This window comes from Chelmon rostratus, chromosome 10 (genome assembly GCF_017976325.1).
Source record: "Chelmon rostratus isolate fCheRos1 chromosome 10, fCheRos1.pri, whole genome shotgun sequence".
Taxonomy (NCBI): domain Eukaryota; kingdom Metazoa; phylum Chordata; class Actinopteri; order Chaetodontiformes; family Chaetodontidae; genus Chelmon; species Chelmon rostratus.
In genome coordinates, this window is record NC_055667.1 from 519932 (window position 1) to 541586 (window position 21655).

At 43.7% G+C, this 21655-nt stretch overlaps 1 protein-coding gene across 1 annotated transcript in view; it reads left to right on the forward strand.

Moving 5' to 3' along the window:
* Nucleotides 1-20805, forward strand: part of LOC121612707 (voltage-gated potassium channel subunit beta-2-like) — a 103794-nt gene extending 82989 nt beyond the window's left edge. Inside the window, exons 9-14 of the mRNA XM_041945759.1 lie at nt 17393-17478; nt 17795-17915; nt 18247-18341; nt 19280-19400; nt 19818-19906; nt 20716-20805. Coding sequence (XP_041801693.1) covers nt 17393-17478; nt 17795-17915; nt 18247-18341; nt 19280-19400; nt 19818-19906; nt 20716-20805 — 602 coding nt within the window. The remainder of the gene's footprint in view (nt 1-17392; nt 17479-17794; nt 17916-18246; nt 18342-19279; nt 19401-19817; nt 19907-20715) is intronic.
* The last annotated feature ends 850 nt before the right edge of the window (nt 20806-21655 follow it).

A 21655-nucleotide genomic window follows, 5' to 3' on the forward strand; every position in this document is an offset into this window, starting at 1 on the left:
TTACTCAAATTGGTAACCGCACCTATTTATGTTTGTGTGCATCATGCATCAACATGAATGTCATGACTGATTATACAACCATATACGAAGCTTTGCGACATCTGTATTGATGCCTTCAAGGTACCATGAGTGTAAGAAATTCCATTCTTTACATCTCCCCCTCAAAGACATATTCATCGATTATCAAACAAAGTCCACTACAAATTAATTCTGAGGGTTCCTTAAACAACAATTTTCTCTAATGCAATTTACTGTCATATCTTAGCAATATTTAGGACCCAAATGACAAATACTGGGTGGAGAACCACTGATTAAATACTGTTTAGCAGGTGAGTCTGTGTGCTCACAGGTAGGCTCAGCAGCATGTGGCTGTAGATTAACCTGAAGCAGGAGAGAAGACACACAGGTATCAGCAAGCCAGGTAAGCAGCAGAACAAATAGAGCAAACTCAGTGACTGGGGTCAAAATCTTACCATGCTTGCATAACAGACAATTCAACAGACGCTGTCTAGAGAACTGTTGCCTAAATACTGTTGAGCAGATGAGTCTTGATTGGGAGATGAGTGTCAGGTATGAGGTGTGGGTAGGAGGAGCCAACCTGTGTATCCTTCAGAAAACACACTCACGCCACAGCGAGAGACAAGTATGACACAGAGGGAAAAAGGGAACCAAAACACGGGGAGAGAGCTGGCTGATGATGACAGGCTTGAGTCGGGAGACATGAAAAACAGGATGGACTCTCACGAAAGATGGCAACTTGAGTTTAATGGCAGATGGGTTGACAATGGAGTCAATGGTCCCAAAAGCCAGGGGGCAAGCTTACTAGAGTCTGTTGTGATTAGGATATTTTTAATGATTTCTGACCTGGATTTTTTGACAGAGCAGGTCTACGGTGGAAATCTGCAATCTTTCTTCAGAGGCTCTCAGCCGAGCATGCCAAGTCTCCTTCCAGACTCAGTGACAGTGGCGGAGGTGCATCAGGACTGATAGAACAATGACCTCTCCCTCTTGGGCTGGAAATGAAGGGGGAATTAAAAATGGAAGAGATAACAGTGGCAGAGCTAGAGAGAGTACAGTAAGGATATTTAAGGTGGACTCCAGATCCAGCTTATCTATCTCTGTCTGCCCATTGGTGTGAGGATGGAACACGGAAGAGAGACTGACAAAACTACCTCCAGAACGGCAAAGTGAATTTTGGACCTCAGTCCAAGACAATCTAAACCAGTACCCCATGCAGATGTAACACATGATGCATTAACAGGATGCCCATCTCCCTGGCTGAAGGGAGTTTGGGTAGAGCCACCAAATGCACTGCCTTGTTAGAATGACAGTGTTACCTTGGAATGGTGGCAACCCAGTGACAAAGTCCACCCTAACATGCAACCAAGGCCGGCATGGAACGGTCTCAGGAGTCCTGCCGGGGTTTGATGGGAAGACTTCTTTTTGTGATCAGCCCAAACCACAAAGAACCCTCTAGCCAGTAACGCTACTCTCCCAACACCAGCTTGACGACCAGCAGTTTACTGTCTCCTACATCATAGCTCCATTCCGCAGGGGTCAGCTTCCGGGAGACGGAGGCACACAGATGGAGTTTCTGGTCTGGACTGGGGCATTGGGACAAGGCAGCTCCTACCCCAGTTTCGGGAGCATCTACTTCCAAACTGAAGCTCTACAGCTGGTCCAGCTGTACAAGCACAGAGTTGAAACAGCCATCCGGGCCACAGACTGTTTGTACCGTTTCCACCAGGAAAGCGGTACAGGAACATCCGCACCACCACCAACAGACTGAGGGACAGCTTTTTCCCCAGGGCTGTCAGAGCTATTACCCCCAGCAGCCCCTCACTGGAGTGAGAGACTGTGAGAACTATGCACACTGCACTTTGTCCACCTTCACCTCCACCTTCACCTGCACCTTCTGTGTACTTAACATTTAAGTACACACACGCTTAACTAAATGGTCAGCCATTTGCACTCATTATATATCTAGTATATTTCAGCTGCTGTTGTATATTTTATTGTTCATTGTTTTAGTAAATTCTTATTGTCTTAGTATATTTTCATTTCTAGTATACTTCTGCATTTATGTATATTTTTATCTGCATGATGAGTTTATTTTATTCTAGTATCTTTATTTTATTTTATTATCTTTCTTATTGTTTCTAACATGCGGGTTGCAATGCAAATTTCATTGACATGTTATGCTCAGTGACAATAAAGACAATCTTGAATCTTGAATCTTACAAAGAGTCTGTTCTCCCATACTCGCTACAGACACTGCCTGTTCCTTACTGAAGACATCCCCAAGGTCATGATATTCCATGGGGACAGCAGACAAGTCGGGCGGACAGGGGTTGACAGAGTTGGGAACTTTCTTTGTGGGAAACAAAGAAGATTGTAGACAATGAGTGAGAAAATAGGAACTCCATCTAGTCATTTTCTTACTAGACCAGTCAATTTGGGAATCGTGTAGTTTTAGTCAAGGAAATCCAACAAACAACAGTGTGTGTGGTGCAGCAATAACACACAAATATGTTTTAAATGGTTACCAGAAAGGACAACAGAGAAAGGAACAGTGTGGCACTATTTAGCTACCTCTTCATCAATAAAACTCTCCTCGACCCCAAAGTCAGGAGAGAATGGGATAAATTCTAGTAACACAAAGTAGCTGAATGTTAAACTCTGGGAATGAGTAGGGAAGAAATCTGGTCTGACTCACCAAAACCCCAACAGCTATTGATGAGTCGAGTCTTTTGAACAGTTTGTGATGCAATGTGTAGGTTTTGCCACAGCAAAGGCACAGCCCTGTTTGTAAGCAGCTCAGTCTCTCCTCTTGAGACAGCCTGACTCTTCCCAGTTTCTATGGGTTCCTCGCCTGTGGCCGCAGGTACAGGTAACCTCTCCTCAGGAGCTGACACCCGCTTCCCTGAAAACACACCTAAATACAGAACAAACTGGAACTGGAGAGTAATTAAACACTCCGCCTTCACAGTCTTCCCTGGCAATGGTTGCAAAGCCGATTATCTAACCGGATGGCCAGACTAACCAAGGACTGCAATTCATTCGAATCACGAGTTACCAACTCATCATTTAATTGTTCACTCACACCTTGCATGAATAACCCTTCCTCGGTGCTTTTCAGAGTAGTCTGACACACATCATGCACCTTGCCTGAATTTTAGCAACCGGCTGGAGGTGTCTCCCACATTGTTATATTGGTTGTGATGATGGAGCACACTCCACCGTCTTATCACAAACTCCTCAAAAATTAAGTCCTTCAGCTGGTGATTAACATACACTGCTTCAGCCCAGCCTTATCAGTGATCCACAAGGCCAGCATACATTTCTGGGCACAGTGCACTGTTGCGAAAGTCAGCAGGTAACTCATCATTAAGACCCAATAGACAGGTCCTGGCGCCCAGATGTAGGTGCCGCTTAAAAACTACATTCAACTGTTGAATAATTGTAGTCCAAAACTGCTGGATGTGTGGACAGTTCCACAAACAATGAATAAATGACCCGGTAGACTAACATTTTATACACAGCTCTGACAAAGTTGGATTCATTTTGTGTCTGGCTTCAGGGGTAATAAAGAGCCTATGCAAAATCTTAAACTGCCTCTCCCAGGCAGCGTTAGACACTGGAACACTGGAGGGCTGACTACATAGGGCATTCCAATCCTCAGACTCAATCGTACCCAGATCAGACTCCCATTTGCCTTTTACTTTGTCAGAATTATCAGCATTAAGATTACAGAGGATCTTATACAGCTTTTTGGTAAACAATTTAAGGCTCCTGTCGTTTACCAGTAAGGATTCTATTGGACAAATAGCCAGGCCTCCAGTGAATTCTTTCAAATTGCACAAAATAAAACTTTTAACCTGAAGGAATTTCTCTTTATCTATCTTAAAGTTTAGGGATGCATGTTGTTGCACTTTTTACATGTACCCTAATAGCCGTGCTTGCTACTTCTCTTGCTGTGTTTCTTTTCCTGTGTTACTCCCTACATTGTCCCCAACATTAACATTAGCCACCTGCCGTTCTGGTGGGTGGGAGTGGAGGCAATTTTTTTTGGCAACCTCCTCAAACTATCACACTTGCTGGATAACATGCTATCATCAAGTATGCGGTGAGCTAGAACTTCTGAGACAGCTCCTCATCTCTGATGCTGACTTGGATTTTCTGATGCCCCGTCACGGACCAGATTCTAACTGGATTAGGTTCAAATTATGGTTCTCTGCCTTATTCTCAAGTCTTAACTGTGTCACTTTTATGTTAAAAATTCTAAGTCCAGAAGGAGTTGTCCAGGGAGCTTTATTCTCTTTACAAATCACAAAGCCTGAGTATGCTTTGCCAAACAAACTGAAAAACTGTGTTGAAACACTGCGGTTTATGCTATTATCAGGGGTGTGGATACATGATCAGGCCACGTCCCCATACTACCTTTTTACCTCAATCTTAATGGTGTCTTGTCAGCTGTTGTTTTTCCCTTGGCATTTCTGGCTTCTGTATTTATTGGAATCTGGGATCTCATGACACCCCCTATGTGTGAGCTATATGAGAGCAATATCATTTTTGTTGTTTTTATTGGTGTCTGGGCAGTCCCTGGGTCATTTTTAGAAATAGAGCAAAACAGGGAGAGCAAGCAGAGAAATACTAAAAGTACCCTGACAGAGAACCACCACTGGGTAAACAAAGATATGACTTCCTAGGTAAACAGAGTAGTAACCCCCCACAACAGACAAAAGTGTCACACCTTTCCTAGGAGACTTCCAGTAGACTCTATTTACAAAGTGTTCTCTTCATGCACCTGTTTTCCCATGCTCCTGAGCACTAGCTCTTCATGTACCCGTGTCCCCATACTAGCTCTTCATGCACCTGTGTTCTTATGCTCTCGAGCACAGGACAGACATGCGCAATCTTGCCCTCAGATTGACTCTACAATGGCCAAGACCTATCTATCACAGATGTGTTCATCCCTTTTGTTGTCAAACTCACAGGTCCTGTCTCATACAGAGCCCTAGTGTATGCCTATACAGGGAAGTCATCATTAACTTTGTTGACTGGTGTGGACTAAACCACCTGCACATCAATGCCGGCAAGCAAGAAGATGGTGATAGACTTCTGCAGGAGAGCACCACAGACTTCACTGGTGTGCATCCAGGGATTTGACATTGAGATCGTGGAGGAGTACGAATACCTGAGTGTACACCGCAACACAAAACTGGACTGGTCCATGAACACTGATGCCCTGTATAGAAAGGGCCAAAGCCGTCTCCATCTTCTGAGAAGACTGAGGTCCTTTGGAGTATGTAGGACATTAGGACATGAGGACTTTCTATGACTCTGTGGTTGAATCTGCAGTCTTTTACGCAGTGGTCTGCTGGGGCTGTGGAAGCTCTGAGAGGGACAAAGAGAGACTCAATAAACTGGTCAGGAGAGCTGGCTCTGTCCTGGACTGCCCTCTGGACACCACTGAGGATGTAGGTGAGAGGAGGATGTTAACCAAGCTGACATCAATCATGGACAACCCCTCCCACCCCCTGCATGACAAAGTGGGGGCCTTTAGCAGCTCCTTTAGTAACAGACTGCTACATCCAGTGTGTAAGAAGGAACACTACCGCAGGTGACAAGCCCACAGGCGCAAGGGTTCAGGACTCAAAATGCAGACTCTACACACAGAAGAAGTGTTTCACAAAAGTGTGGTTTATTAACCATCGAAAACTAGAAATACAAAGCAAACAAAGTACAAACAAAAGGCGCTAGGTTTTCGACAAACACAGAAACAAACCTCTGAAAAGACTTTCAAAATTCTAGATAACAAAGTAACAAACAAAAGGCGCAAGGATCTTGGGAAAAGAAAGGAAGCAACTCTTAATCTACTAACAAACACAAAAAGGGTCTCTAGGACTACTCACGTATCTTAACAAGGCAAAACAAGGAATCAAGGATCTTTTCAGAGCTAGGAAGGTCAAGGCTGGTTCACGAAGTGCCACAAGACAATCTGGCACAGGACAAAGGGAGACGCGGACTATATATACAGATGTACAAAGAACAAGTGGAAACAATTAGGGCGGCATAGACAATTAGACAGGCGGGAAGGACACCAGAAAGTCAAGGGTCTGAAACGAGAGGAGAATTAGGTTTCACAATAAAACAGGAAGTGCAAGACGAGACATAACGCTAGTGAACAAAACACATTAACAGACAACAACAGACATAGTGCAAAATCTGTTTCATTGAATTCAAACAAACAGCAAACTTGGCTCAAAGATCAAATAAATAGAATAAAAGAAAACAAAAGAAAAAAAAGTTCTGCTTGACTTTGGACACACACCGGCTTGTGGTGGGAAATTGGGAATGTGCTGCGCTCCTGAAATTACAAATACAAAAAGGAAAAAAGAAATTACTATTTAAATAAAATCAAGCAATAATATGACTATTAAAAACCTAACAGGCTACTAACTTAATGGGAAAACTGACACCTCCCTTCAGTCACAATCTTTTGGATGTCTGGCGACATGGATGTCACTTTAATCCGCAAGCAGTTCTCCAGATTATTGCGCGTTAGGCGGTTCCTCGCATGCATCTTGATGGCGTTCATTGAAGAAAAGCTTGATTCACAAGTATAGGTAGAGGGAAACATCATCAGCACATAAAAGGCAAGTTTCTTAATCCACTCTCCTCTGAGCATGTGATCCAAAAATCCTCCAGGGATTGCGCTCAGTGCGCATCGCTGACCAGGCAGCTTGTTTGAAAATCGATAAGCTCCACCTGAAATGCGGCCTCATCCAACAAGGGGATGATTTTTTTTAGCCAGGGAGGAGAAATCCGCACTTTGGACAGTGAGTGGGTCACGGACAAAAGCGATGATGTCCCTCGGGATGGAGTAGTCCTCAAACCTGGACTTGAAGTTGGCTCGTAGCTGTTTGACAAAGTCCACCATCAGCGCTGTCACTTTTCCCCATCCCTGTGATTTTAGTGTAGTGAAGTGCAAAAGCCTTCCACTTGATATGTCTGACTGGAACAACTCCAGTTTCTTGGTAAACGATTCCAGCTTTTCAACCAGGTCCACAATGGTTTTATCTCTCCCTTGTAGCTTTAGGTGGCCAAAAATAACTTCACCAAGCAGGTGAAGCAGCAGGTCATCATAAATGGCCTCATCTGACTCAGCCACAAGTTGTCGGAAAAGACGATGCTATGTGCTTGATGTACCTCTGACAAAATGAATGACACGCATTACTTAATCCATAACGCCCTTTAGCTCTCCACTGAGCCTGGCGCACAGGACACTCTGGTGAATAAGGCATTGCAATCCATGCATTTGGGGCGCGATCTCCTTCATTCTGCTCACCAGACCTCTGTGGCAACCAACCATGGCAGGTGCCCCGTCTGTCACGATGAGGTTGATTTTCTCAAATGACAATGAATGGAGTTTGAATAATTCCTCCAGTTTGGTAAATATAACTTCCCCAGTGGCGTTCCCCTCTAATGGAATTAGAGACAGCAACTCCTCCCTGAACTCTTTTCCATCAAAATATCGCACATAGACACACATCTGGCTTACATCTGTGTTTTCGGTGCTCTCATCAATGAGAGAAAAGTATTCGGCCTGACTCAGATCACTGATAATGACTCCATGCACAGCATCCCACAGTACCCCTATGCGCCGGGAAGCTGAGCTCGCAGAAAGAGGTACCTGTTTCACTGAGGCAATCACGCCATCCATTGATTTGTCAGTAGCTAGCTCCTCCAAAACTGCCACCATCACTTCTTTAAAAACCTCTGCATCAGAGAATGGTTTGTTGTGCCAGGTTAGAACCCATGCTGCTTTAAGGGATGCACTTGTCACCTTTTGCTGTGACGTGAGTCCTCGAACCAGGATCTTGCTGCTGTGTGCATATCCAGCTGTCAGTGCGCTAACTTTCTGCCTTCACGCCTCTGTCTGGAGTGGATATGCAGCTTTGAAGTTGCTATGCTTAGTCTCGTGGTGCCTTTGGATATTATATTCTTTGCAAACTGCAACAACCTCATTGCAGATGAGACAGATTGGCTTGGCATTAATAAAATCAGGTAGGATAAATGCATATTTTTCTCTCCACTCTTCTTTATACATCCTACCTTCGCTGTCGACTTTCCTTTTGACTGCTTTGGACAATGACATTTTGTCTTGCTAGCTAGCTAACTAATGTCTCACATTATCTCGTTATCTCACCAAAAAAAAAAAACAAAAACAAAAACAAAACAATAATAGCATCAGGATGTCACGCAAGAATAGGCTGCGTTACCAACGGAAACCAAAACATTACAGCAAATGACCTTAAAATGATGAATACGTTAGTTAAGCTCAGAAAGGTGTTTATTATTTAAGAATTAAGTCTTAACAGAGTATGTGTGGTTACACACAGCAGCTTAATTATCACCAGGCTACTTCCTGTTTCCTAATGCAGACATTGTAGTGTAACAAATTCAATTGTTAATTGTTAATATAAATAACTTTATTAATTCACGTTTATGAAGAAAAATGAGAGAATTATTTTTTAGTGGAAAAGACAGGTTTGCCTGATGAAAATGTAAGTTTGGTCCACCATTGAGTTAGTCAGAAAAAATTTGGCCCGAGGCCAAACTTAGTTGCTGACCCCTGATGTAGAACAACCATAGAATAACTAATAAAAATAAACACAGAAAATTACTCCAAACAGGGTCAATACAACAACTAAAGTAGGTACTACATCAAAGAAATACTTGGTTAATAAGAATGAGTAAATAAATAAAATTAATAACAAAGGAAAAAAAGGTAAAAACAATAACACTAAATAAAATACAAACAAACAAGAGGCACTGTGCTATATTTATCCATATTAACTAAAAATTTGCATCTCTCCACCATATGGTCCCTTTCAGGAGCCCCTTAAAAATTTTAAATATTCGCCCCATTTTGCTTCATATAGATACAATTGACCCAGTTGTTTATATGACATTTTTTCAAATGCTGCAACTCGAGCTTTCTCCACAGCACACCGCGGCACCCCCCCCCCCCCCTTATTTACTTTACAATGTAAAACATGATCAAAATGTGGTAGCTACCTCCATGAGATCATGCAGAGGTCTTACCTGTTTGAACCATGTTTTTATATTTCAATTTAAGCTGCTGGATTGCACCTAAATGAAATAAATTAATAGGCAACCATTCAAGCAGTTTTGCCCTGTAATATTATTGTGATTTCAAAGGACTATATTTATACTCACGCATTGACCCGAGCAGCAATGTTCTCCCACGCCGTCTCCCTCTCCTTCGCAGCTGCAGCGGTGTTGGACTTCCGTCTAAAAACATGTTCATATTCGCTGTATGAACGCATTAAAATGTCTAATTTCCAGTGGCGTGAAGTACGCAGCCTTCCGCTTCCCCGCTGTCATGGTGACTCCTCAAATCGGGGTTCCATTGATGCTGTCTTTTTAAAGTTGCGGTGCACGCGCGTAACTCGAGGTGAACCTACTCTGAGTTAATCAAACTAACTCAAATCTGCTGTTGTGGAATCGAAAACTCAGAGTTTCCTATCTCAGAGTAGATCAACTCAGAGTTCAGGGTTACACTCAGAGTTTGTTGAACCTGCTTTGTGAAACGGACCCCAGGTGCCTTAAGTTAAAAGCATAATAATAACATCTTTGGCAGCCCTAAGCCTCCTCTATCAGCCGGTCATTGTAAGTTATTGTGGCTTAAGCGGGGGCGTTAACCATTCCAAATAAATATCTTGGATATCCTGTCAAACCCTTTAAAATAATAATGGGGAATTTCTAAGGGGAGGGACTGGATTAGATAATTAAGTTTGGAAACACAGTTCATTTTCAAAACATCAAGTTTACCTGCCATGGACAAATTAAGAGTTGCCCATCTCTCAACATCACAACAGATTTTTTGTAATAATGAGTCAAAATTGACTTTGATCAAATCTTTCAGCTGTCTAGGAAATCGGATTCCCAGATACATGAGACCTTGCTGTGGCCACTGAAATGCACCTGGCTGAAAAACAGTGGAGGGACAGTAAGCTGTTAAGGGGAAAGCCTCAGACTTGGACCAGTTCACCCTATAACCACAGAATTTTGAAAATGAGTTTATGATTCTAAGATGACATGGTACAGATCTGCTGGAGTCGGATACCAGTAATAAAATGTTGTCAGCGTAAAGCATCAATTTATGTACCATCTCCCCTGCCGTGACACCTGGGAAATCAGCCGCCCCACGTATAGATGCTGCAAGGGGCTGAATAGCTAAACAGAAAACCAAACTAATAACTGCCTGTCTCAGAGTTGGTGGTAATATACCCCTATCCAGAGCCTCTTTATATTCAAGATTCAAGATTCAAGAGTCTTTATTGTCATTGCACATGTCAATGAAATTTTCATTGCAACCCCCATGTTAGATGGTAAGAAAGATAAGACTAGAAAGAGTGAATAAAATTAAGATAACTACAATAAAATAAAATAAACCACCAAAAATATTCGTGAAGCAATTAAAAATATAACAGAATGAAAATATACTTAGGCAATAAAATATACTAAACAATAAACAATAAAATATGGAAGTGAAATGTGCAAACAGAATAAAATATACAAGCAGAATAAAATATAAAATATACACAGTGAAATGTACCGACAGAATAAAAAATGCCAATGAAACTGAAATGTGCTGATATACTAAAATGTATATAATTATAGTATATGTGTATACATAAAAGTCAGGTACACAGAAGGTGCAGGTGGAGGTAGAGGTGTAGGTGTAGGTGTAAAGTGCGGTGTGCAGTGTTCACAGTTTATACAGTCTCTCACTGCAGTGAGGGGCTGCTGGGGGTGATAGCTCTAACAGCTCTGGGGAAGAAGCTGTCCCTCAGTCTGTTAGTGGTGGTGCGGATGTTCCTGTACTGCTTTCCTGATGGAAGCGGTACAAACAGTCTGTGGCCCGGGTGGCTGGTGTCCCTGGCGATGGATCTCGCCCTCTTTCTGACCCGACCGTCATATATAGAGTCTAGGTCAGGGAGGGGGCAGCCCACGATGCCCTGTGCAGTTTTAACCACCCGTGCCAGTTGTTTCCTCTCCTGTGCCGTGCAGCTGCCATACCACACTGTCACACTGAGGCAGAGGATGCTTTCAATTGTGGCCCTGTAGAAGTTAACGAGCAACCGAGAGGAGAGTCCAGCCCGTTTCAGCTTCCTGAGGAAGAAGAGCCTTTGTTGTGCCTTCTTCACCAGGCGGGAGGTGTTCATGGACCAGGAGAGGTCAGATGTGATGTGGAGGCCCAGGAACCTGATGTTGTCCACACGCTCCACCACTTCTCCGTCCATGAGGAGGGGGGCGTGATCCGTCTTCCTGGACCTCCTGAAGTCCACAATGACCTCCTTGGTTTTCCCTGTGTTCAGCACCAGGTTGTTGGCTGAACACCACTGGGTGAGCTGGTGTATCTCCTCTCTGTAGTGGGTCTCGTTGTTATCTGAGATGAGACCCACTACTGTAGTGTCGTCCGCAAACTTCACGACTGTGTTGGTGGGGTGGATGGCAGCACAGTCGTGAGTAAACAGGGTGAAGAGGGCTGGGCTGAGCACACAACCCTGTGGCGTGCCCGTGCTGAGGACCAGAGGGGATGATGTGATGTTCCCTATTCTCACCACCTGAGGCCTGTTGGTGAGAAAGTCTCTGATCCAGTGGCACAGAGACGCAGGCAGACCCACCGTGTGTAGCTTCAGCGCCAGCTTGTCTGGGATGACGGTGTTAAAAGCTGAGCTAAAGTCTACAAATAGCATCCTGACGTAGGTGTTGGGCTGCTGCAGGTGGGTCAGGGCTGTGTGCAGGGTGATGGAGACAGCATCCTCTGTGGACCGATTCCCTCTGTAAGCAAACTGAAAGCTGTCTAGGTCCGAGGGGATGAAGTCTCTGATGTACCTGAGAATAATCCGCTCAAAGCACTTCATGATTACCGGGGTCAGTGCAACAGGCCGGTAGTCATTCAGGCAGGTGATGGATGTCTTCTTCGGTACCGGAATGATGGTGGAGGACTTGAGGCACTCAGGAACCGTGGACAGCTGCAGGGACAGGTTGAAAATGTCCAGGAACACTCCTGCTAGCTGGTCAGCGCATGTCCTCAAAGTCTTGCCTGACACCTTATCCGGTCCTGCAGCTCTGCGGGTGTTGATCCTCCTCAGGGTGGATGACACCTGGTGCTGCTGCAGGACGAGGGGCTGGTGCTGCTCCTCCAGCCGGGGTAGGTGTGTGACTTCTCTGCTGCCTGATGTGTCGAAGCGGGCAAAGAAGCTATATACACATATATATACCTCTAGTAAAGGCGAAACTAGCTCTGTCGCAAAGCTCTTAAAAAATTCCCTGGTAAAGCCATGAGGCCCAGGTGCTTCACTTGCAGGTAAAGCCTGAATTACCCCTTTAATCTCTTCAATAGTAATATCTAAATCTAGAAAATTCACTAGAGCTGGTTGTTGAACTATAGAGATGGGTATAAAATTCTTTAAAGGCCTGATTGATATCTACAGTAAGTCGGTCCCCAGCCACCGACCTAACAGCAGGGATAGTGGTGGCCAACTCCCTATGTTTTATGTAACTGGCAAGTAACTTTCCTGCTTTGTCTCCTGACTCAAAATATGTTTGTCTAGCCCGAAATAAATTAAATTCAACCTTTTGTGTTATTATACTGATATTTTAACCTTGTCAATTTTCTCATGCCATCTTGTGTCATTTGTTGCTTCAACTCTGTTTCAGCCTGTTTAATTATATTTTCTAACTTTAAAAGCTCCTGTGTTTTAATTTTCTTATGGTGTGACGTGTGTTGGATAATACGTCCTCTAATCACAGCCTTTAGGGCCTCCCACGCGACACCTGCAGATGATACGGATCACCAATTTATTTTCAAATAATCATTTATTTCTGTCCTTAGCCATTTTACATTTACTGGGTCATGTAAAAGTGATGAGTTTAGACGCCATCTATAAGATCTCTCTCACTCTGGGCCAGTAGATCCAGGCTAACCCAAGCATGGTCAGAAATAAGAATATTCCCTATTTCTTAGCCCATAGCAGAGGGGATGAGTGCTTTGGATATCTATTCAGCTATAGGTCTTGTGCATTGGTGAAAAAAATGTGTAGTCTCTACCAGAAGGATTTCGGATCCTCCAAATATCTATTAATCCCAAAGATTTACAAATTCTTCAAATTACGCAGCCCTGTCCCACTATGGTCAAGAACTGGGTCCATTATAAGATTAAAATCTCCCCCTAGAACAGTAGCATAATTTCCAGCGCAGAATGAGAATGGAAACAGATCAGTCCTTCAGTAACATTACTCACTGCATAGCGTCTATGAAAGCCATAGCTCTCCGGGGACAATCGAAAGCCTTCTCACCCTCACCGGTCTGGATTCTCAACTTGGCTGGGAAGAGCATCCTGAAATCCACCCCCCGCTCATGCAGTTATTTCTTGCACTCCTTGAATTTGTAGTCCTTCATCTGGGTGGTTCTGGAGTAGTCGGGGAAAAGCATAACAGTAGTGTTTCCCCAGGTCAGCTTGCCTTTATTTCTCGCTGCTCGTAGTACCGCATCCCGGTCTGACGATCTCAAAACCTAGCCAGTATTGGTCTGTGTCTGTCTCCTGGCGCGGGTCGCTGTGCTATTTCAATCTCTCGTTTCCCCTCTACGTTCAGCAACTCTGGCAACAGTTCTCCAAAATCTCACCACATCTCCTCCCTCTTTGCCCTCCGGAAAGCCGATGAAGCGAACATTGTTACGTCTCGAGCGATTCTCCATGTCTTCTAATTTGTCCCATATCTGTCCGACCTCCGTCTTGCTAGCTGGTGGGTTAGCTTGCCACTCCTGCTCGGCCCTCTCCAAGTACTCCATTCGCTTTTCCATGTCGTCCATTCTCGTAATTAAGGATGAGAGTTTAGACTCTACCAATGCAGTGGTGCAACGTATTTCTGCCAGCCCCCCCAGATCTTTGGAGATCTTTGTTAGTGTTGAGTAAATGTTGTTATTGTCATGAGCTATATCGTTAGCTTGTTGCAGTTCAGGCTCGTTAGCTTCAGCTTGATCTTGCATCATGGCTTCAATCCCATGCAACCGCAGATGTCTTTTAATATCTCCACAGGCCGAGGACTTGGAAAGTTTTGACATTCTTTGCACCCTCGTTGATTTAAAGCAAGCAGGCTAGACAATAATATCTCTGGTGTTTTAAAGGATAAAAGTAGCAATGCAGTGGGGAGCTCCCTACTATGTGGCTCCCTCTTGCATGGCGTCATGTGACTCCCAGGGTGTTGTTTTTGAAAGTCTGAGATCAAGGTTTTGTCCACAATGAAGCTCATTGGGACGCAGGACCTCTCCTCTGGACCATATCCCTCCCAGTCCACCAGGTACTGGAATCCCCGTCCTCGTCTGCGCGTTGCGAGGAGCTTCTTAACTGTGTAGACGGGGCCTCTGTCCACCAGGCATGGAGGTGGAGGTGGTTCGGTTGTGGGTACCAGTGGGCTTTCCCGGACCGATTTTAGTTTGGAAACATGGAAGGTGGGATGGAATTTCATGGATCTAGGGAGTTTCAGACGGACAGATACTGGGTTAATGACTTTGGCTATGGAAAAGGGGCCCACAAACCTGGGTGCCAACTTTTCAGGAGTGCACATGGAGCCCTCTCCAGGTCCTTCGTTGACAGCCAGACCTTCTGGCCCTGGGAATACGAAGGAGCCACCCTGCGGTGGCGATCAGCCGCTGCCTTCACCCGTGCCTGGTTCCTGCTCAGCATGCTCCGAGCTGCTGTCCAGATGCGCCGGCATCGTCTCACTAAAGCATGGGCTGAAGGGATGGTTACTTCTCGTTCGTTAACCTCGAAAAGAGGGGGTTGATATCCATACACACAATGAAATGGTGACATACCAGTGGCTGCGGTGGGGAGAGTGTTGTGTGCATATTCCACCCATGGCAGGTGGTCGCTCCAAGAAGTCTGGTCACTAGGAGGCAGGTCACTAGGTCCTGATTCATTCTTTCACTCTGCCCATTAGACTGAGGCTGGTAACCAGAGGTCAGGCTCACGGTTGCCCCAGCATCTGAAAAAACTCTTTCCAAAACTGAGAAATGAATTGAGGCCCACGGTCTGAAACAATGTCCTTGGGCAGACCATGAATGGGAAATATTTCCTTTATCATGACTATAGCTGTGTCTTTGGCGGAGGGTAGCTTGGGCAAAGCAATGAAATGTGCCATCTTTGAAATCCTGAGTCGACAATATTGTCAACTCTGTGACATATAACATTGCTCAGTTTGTGGCCAACATCTTAGCACCACTGGTTGGCAAAACGCAACACCACATCCAGAACTCAATGGACTTTGTAAATAAGGTCCGGGACTTAAAACTAGGCCCATCAGAAACAATGGTTTCCTTTCGATGTCACATCGTAGTTCACATGCATTCCAACTCAGGATGCTGTGGAAACAGTGAGGCGGCAGTTGTTCCAAGACAGCACTTTGCAGAACAGAACTACCCTTTACCCGGAGCAAATATGCCATTTACTGGAACTCTGCCTAAAAACCACCTGTTTTAAATTTAGGGGGAGGTTTTACAGGCAAAAGCATGGGTGTGTGATGGGCTCACCAATATCCCCCATTGTGGCTAATCTGTACATGGAGAACATGGAAAGAATGGCTCTGAACTCTTTCAAAGGACACCAAGTCATTGGTACAGATAAAAATGGTACGGGTAAAAATCCAAAGCCAAGAAGTGCAAGCCTTCACCAAGCACATTAACTCACTGGACAAGAACATCAAATTCACTCGAGAGGATGTCAAGGACATGAGTTTGCCTTTTTTGGACTGTGATGCCCACATTGGAGAGAACAGGTTTACAGAAAACCCACTCACACAGGCCAGTTCCTCCTTTTTGACTCACATCACCCACTGGAACACAAACTGCATAACATCGTCATTCCATATGTGTCTGGTGTATCAGAGAAACTCAGGAGAATCTTTAACAAACACAAAATCCCAGTACATTTCAAACCTGGGAACACTGTCAGACAAAAGGCTGGTGCACCCCAAATACCAGGCACCTCAGACTCAGAATAAGAATCTGGTGTATGCAGTCCAGTGCAGTGAGGAATGCACAGACTTGTATATTGGGGAAACAAAACAGCCACTGAGCAGACGCATGGCACAACACAGAAGGGCTAACTCTTCAGGGCTGGACTCAGCTGTTTACCTGCATCTCAAGGAGGAGGCAAACTCCTTTGAGGATAAAATTGTGCATATTCTGAACAGAGAAGACAGATGGTTTGAAAGAGGAGTAAGAGAAGCCATCTATGTCAAGGTTGAAAAACCATCTCTGAACAGAGGGGGAGGTCTGAGACACCACCTATCTCCCACATACAATGCTGTCCTTTCATCTCTCCCAAAGCGATTAAAAAAAATTTGCCTCTGAAAATAAACAACAAAGCCATTCACACATGGCTCCAGGAGCCTCCCAATGACATCAATGGGACACTAACCAGGCAGACGACTGTCGTTGACATCCAAGGGTTTCACCCTACCCCGCCTTAATGGGGGATCGTTTGCCTCACAATAGAGTGATACCATCCTTGGTTTTGGGGGTTGGCCTCACTCAGAGGATAAATGCTTGAACCTAACACAATTTCATTGGACTAGAGCTGTCCTATCTAGTCTGGTGTGCATGAACTGATGAAGCCTGCTCGGATGAGAGGCGAAACGTTTTCTAAGACAAACTGACGAGGTCCAGCTGCGAACGATTGCATGCCCTAAAGCTTACAATGACCTGGATGAATGAGAATAAAAAATAAATAATAAATAATAAAAAAACAAAAATGAAACTATACGTAAACACATTTGGATAACTGTAAAACAAGAAGCAAAGAAGGCTAATAGAAGGGAACCTTTGGCAAACATTAAAAACGTTACACTAGAAAAATGTAATGTAATTTAGCTATTACAAGGTTTTGGGAATGTTATGTTCAATTTTTACAACGTTGTGCGAGGGAACCTTAGGTGAACATTGTTAAAAGTAAACATTACTTAATATAGTTATGAGAACATTTTAGGAATGTTATATAGAACAAAAACATTTGCAAAACATTGTGGAATGTTTATCTAAAAGACTGCCAGCAGGGAACCTTAAAGGAAAGTTGTTAAAGTAACCTCCAAAAAAAGTTACTTTATGTGGCTATTAGAACTTTTGGGAAGGTTATGTTGGCCAAATGCATTTGCACAACATTCGAATGTTATGGGAAAGTTACCAAAGAGAAACCTTTAAGGAATCTTCCAGCAGTGTTACTGGAACATTGGTGTCGGCTGGGCTGATTATTGCTGAAACTTTGTGAGTTAGCTAATTTGGACTATTTTTATAGAGACGGTGAGGGCAATGACCCATGTGATCAACCAGGGAATGGCCATGTATTGGGGGACATCACGATGGACCTCCATGGAGATCATGGTGAGTTCAAAGCCTCAAAGATCCCTATAAATGCATCAATATTTCCATATGGTTTCATGTAACCAAGATTCGACCAAGCCCTGCAGTGGGTGACAGGTCCAAATTATATTCAGGCTAAACAGGTCCAGTGATGCCAGTGGTGGGGTGTTTTTGGGTCCACCACATAGAGATCAGGTTTCCTTTTGAAAATTAATTTATGCACATAAAATTTCGGTTTTCCATGGATCCATTTTTGATGGCGTGAGAAATGTTTTACACATGAGGACTTGTATGGTGCACAACTTGTTCTCTGTATTGTTCCCTGCATTTGCTGTAGGAGGCATACTCTGTGGCACGACAGTTTAACCAGATCCCACCCATCTGCGAACAGGCAGAGTACCACATGTTCCAAAGGGAAAAGGTTGAAGTGCAACTTCCTGAACTCTTCCACAAGATAGGTAAGCAGCTGCCATAGTATATGAGACAATTGTTCCCAATAATTACAAGAATGAAGAACTCACTCTCTTCATTAGCATTATGTATAATTATTAATTAATCACACATACACACCCACCACACATACAGTGGGTGGGCTGCCATTGAGTTTTAATTTTGTGTAAGCCACAGGAGTCTTTGCAAAGTTATATTTAAACATTATTAGTTTGAATCCTGATGCTAACATTAGCTTACTAATTCCTTGTATTGTAAAATTGCAAACAAACAAGTCATTGAACATTAGACATGTGCTGTGTGACTTGGTCCATTACAAGGCCTATTTTGGGAATGCAGGCATTGGAGCTATGACATGGTCTCCACTGGCCTGTGGGATCATCTCAGGAAAGTATAACAGTGAGATCCCCCCTTACTCACGAGCCTCGCTCAAGGTAACATACTTTTCCCACTTCTCATTTTGTCATTTTATTTGTCACATCCCTCTGACAATTCATTATGTCACTTACTCATCTGATTAATCCTCATCTTCAACAATTTCCTTTGTTTTACCTGCTTCCCTCATTCCAGTAAACATGACAGCAATCACAGTGGCAATCTTGGAACCCATCGGCCATTGTTTGATGACAATTTAGCCTCTAGTGTTTCAAGGCTTCCTGTCTCGCTAACGGATAGCCGAATAACAGATATCTGGGCCAAGACTTCCTTTTCTATACACTGGTCATTGTTTACACTCAGATGAGAAATTTGCGACTAGGTCCAGACAATGTTTTAGATAATCTATTCATCTGCATATGAATGCAAGTAAATTTCAAAAAAGCTATAAAAAAGCTAAATCATCATCAGATGATAGCCAGTGGGTTCAGGGATTGTATTTCGAGGTGTATGTTCTGCCTCTGTTTCTCTCCATTCTCTCCAGACTGCAGCCCACTCAATGTGATTGGTCAATACTACAGACTATAAACAGAACCAGAATGCTTCAAAAATTTTTTTACATTTAGCCATGCAGATATTTTGGTTTTATTTGTTGAGGTTCTTCAGGTTCTTGAAGTTATTGGTGGTGGTGCTCACAATCTAGATCACAATCTCAATCACAATCTAATCGATTATTTAGGAACAAAGCAATTTTTAGTTCAAACTTTGATTCCACCCTGATGAAGGCAAGAGTCTCCAAAAGTAGTTGTTTTCATGGTGCAAGAACCATTCACTGTAGCTTGATGGGAACAATGTCCTCTTGTGAGCAAGACCGCTTCTTCTAAGAAAGAAATGTGCATGTTCTTGCCATACAAGTACAAAGATTGGGTACACTGCCAGAATCTTTTTCTTGCCTCTAGCCCTGATCTCTGTTGTTGAGTTGTGCTATCTGCAACAGGGTTATCAGTGGATGAAGGACAAGATCTTGAGTGAGGAGGGGCACCGTCAGCAGGCTAAGCTCAAAGAGTTGCAGGCAGTTGCTGAGCGGCTGGGCTGCACTCTTCCTCAATTGGCTATTGGTAAATGAAAACTGTAATTTGTTGCTCTGTCTTTACGTCCATCACATGCTACTATTTAGTTGTTGTTGTTTATTTCTGGAATACCTGATGCTTTCTGTCATTATTAAACTTAATCTTAAAATTGTCACTTCATTACACATAACAGCTACTTCTATCCTTGGTTAAATTTATGCTCATTTTCCATGATTTAATTTTCCATGTATTGTATAACCTGTAACTAGAGATTTTTTATCGACATCCTTCACTGTCACACCCTTAAAAAAACGTAAAGTACACAATGTTGTCGAGCACACATACAGCCTATTGTTATTCCCTAGCCCATGTTGCAAAACAGATTACTTGCTCTTTGCCTCTACACAACAATTCCTGCTGAAGGATTGCTTTCACCTTTTCTTTCTGTGCTGCAAATTCCCACAGCATGGTGCCTTAGGAATGAAGGAGTGAACTCTGTCCTGTTGGGAGCTTCCAATACTGATCAGCTGATGGAGAATATCAGAGCAATACAGGTCAGAAAACATGCATGTAGCAGGTGGAACCCCTTTGTTGATAGATTGATGACCACAGCCAACATCAAATGGTGACAAACAGTGTCAGATCAGTGTTTGGATTTCTTTAGGTTGCTTTTACACCTGCTGTTGAGTTTACTTGGTATCAACCAAAGAAATACGTAATCCATTGTTGCCTTTTAGTTCTGGTCTGTTTTTGTGTTCAAAATCTATTTTTTTTCTGCCATATTAAATTGCCCAACTTTACAGCAGAAACCAAGATGTTTACAGCTTAGTACAACAATTGTTTTGTTCTATATTTCTCTTTTTCTCCATATATGACAACTGTACAAAGATTTATTTGTAAATAACTCACTTGTTTAAATGATACTAAGATTTAAAATTATGTATAATTATGGTCATGGTCACTGTCAGTGACAGCAAAATGCTAATTTTCAGCAACCAGGTTTCATTTTGCCTGCATCATCTCTACCCATGCTCCACCTTTTTGCCCACTTTTGCATTAGCTGAGAGGTAGGTGGAGTCAGGTACTGCCAAGATGGCAATGACTCTTCAGAAACCTATGGGTTATGCCTTTGACACACTGGTCACACATTAACATGTGCAGAAAATCTTTCACTTTGTTTGTAACCTGTCACTGCATGTCACTACAGCTACTGTCTGCCTTCCGTTTTATTGTGTGTGCAAAATGTGCCCATTTTGAAAAGGTCTGTCCATGGTTTCAGAGTTGTTTTGCACTCGTGCATTTGTGACCTTGTTTGAATAGTTTGAGAAATTACAATAATCCATTCTCTCTTCTCATTCCACAGGTTCTTCCAAAGTTATCACTGTCCACTCTATCTGAGGTGGATAACCTCTTGGGAAACAAGCCTTATAGTAAAAAGGACTTCAGATCCTAGAAGCACTGCTTTAAAAAAAAATGCCTTTGAATGAACCAGCAACAAGCATGCTCACTATATTGTATATGTGAGTGTAGCATACTGTGCATAATCCTCAATCTGTTTCCATAAGATGTGCCAAAAATATTAGCAGTTAATACACTGTCAATCTTGGTCCACATAACACAAAAAAAAATGAAAAATAGAACTTGAATTCAAATTTATTTATTTAATGTTTGCTTGTCAGATCAGTATTAAGACCATTTCAGAGTCCAGGGTGTGTGTCTGTGTGTGTGTGTTTGTGTGTGTGTGCACACGCACGCTTGCGTGTGAGGGGGGCTGGTGGGCAACAGGAAGTTATAGTCAAGGTTGAGTGTTTGTGTGGAGGAGGGGGAGAGCAGGGAGAGAGTTCAGCATCCTGACAGCCTGGTGGACGAAGCTGTCCCGCAGTCTGCTGGTCTTGGCACGCAGGCTCTGCAGTCTCCTCCCTGATGGCAGCAGGCTGAAGAGGCTGTGTGACGGGTGGGTGGGGTCTCTCGCAATGCAGAGGGCTTTGCGGGTGAAGCGGGAGGTGTAGAGGTCGTGGAGGGAGGGGAGAGAAGCACCGATGATCTTCTCAGCTGCTCTTACGATGCGCTGGAGGTTCTTCCTGCAGGACGTGGAGCAGGCGCCATACCACACGGTGATGCTGCTGGTCAGAACGCTCTCGATGGTGCCTCTGTAGAAGGTGTGCATGATGGGGGCCGGTGCTATAGCTCTCCTCAGGAAGTAGAGGCGCTGGTTCGCTTTCTTGGCTAGCGATGTGGTGTTGGTGGTTCAGGAGAGGTCCTCAGTGACATGCACACCCAGGAATTTGGTGCTGCTCACCCTC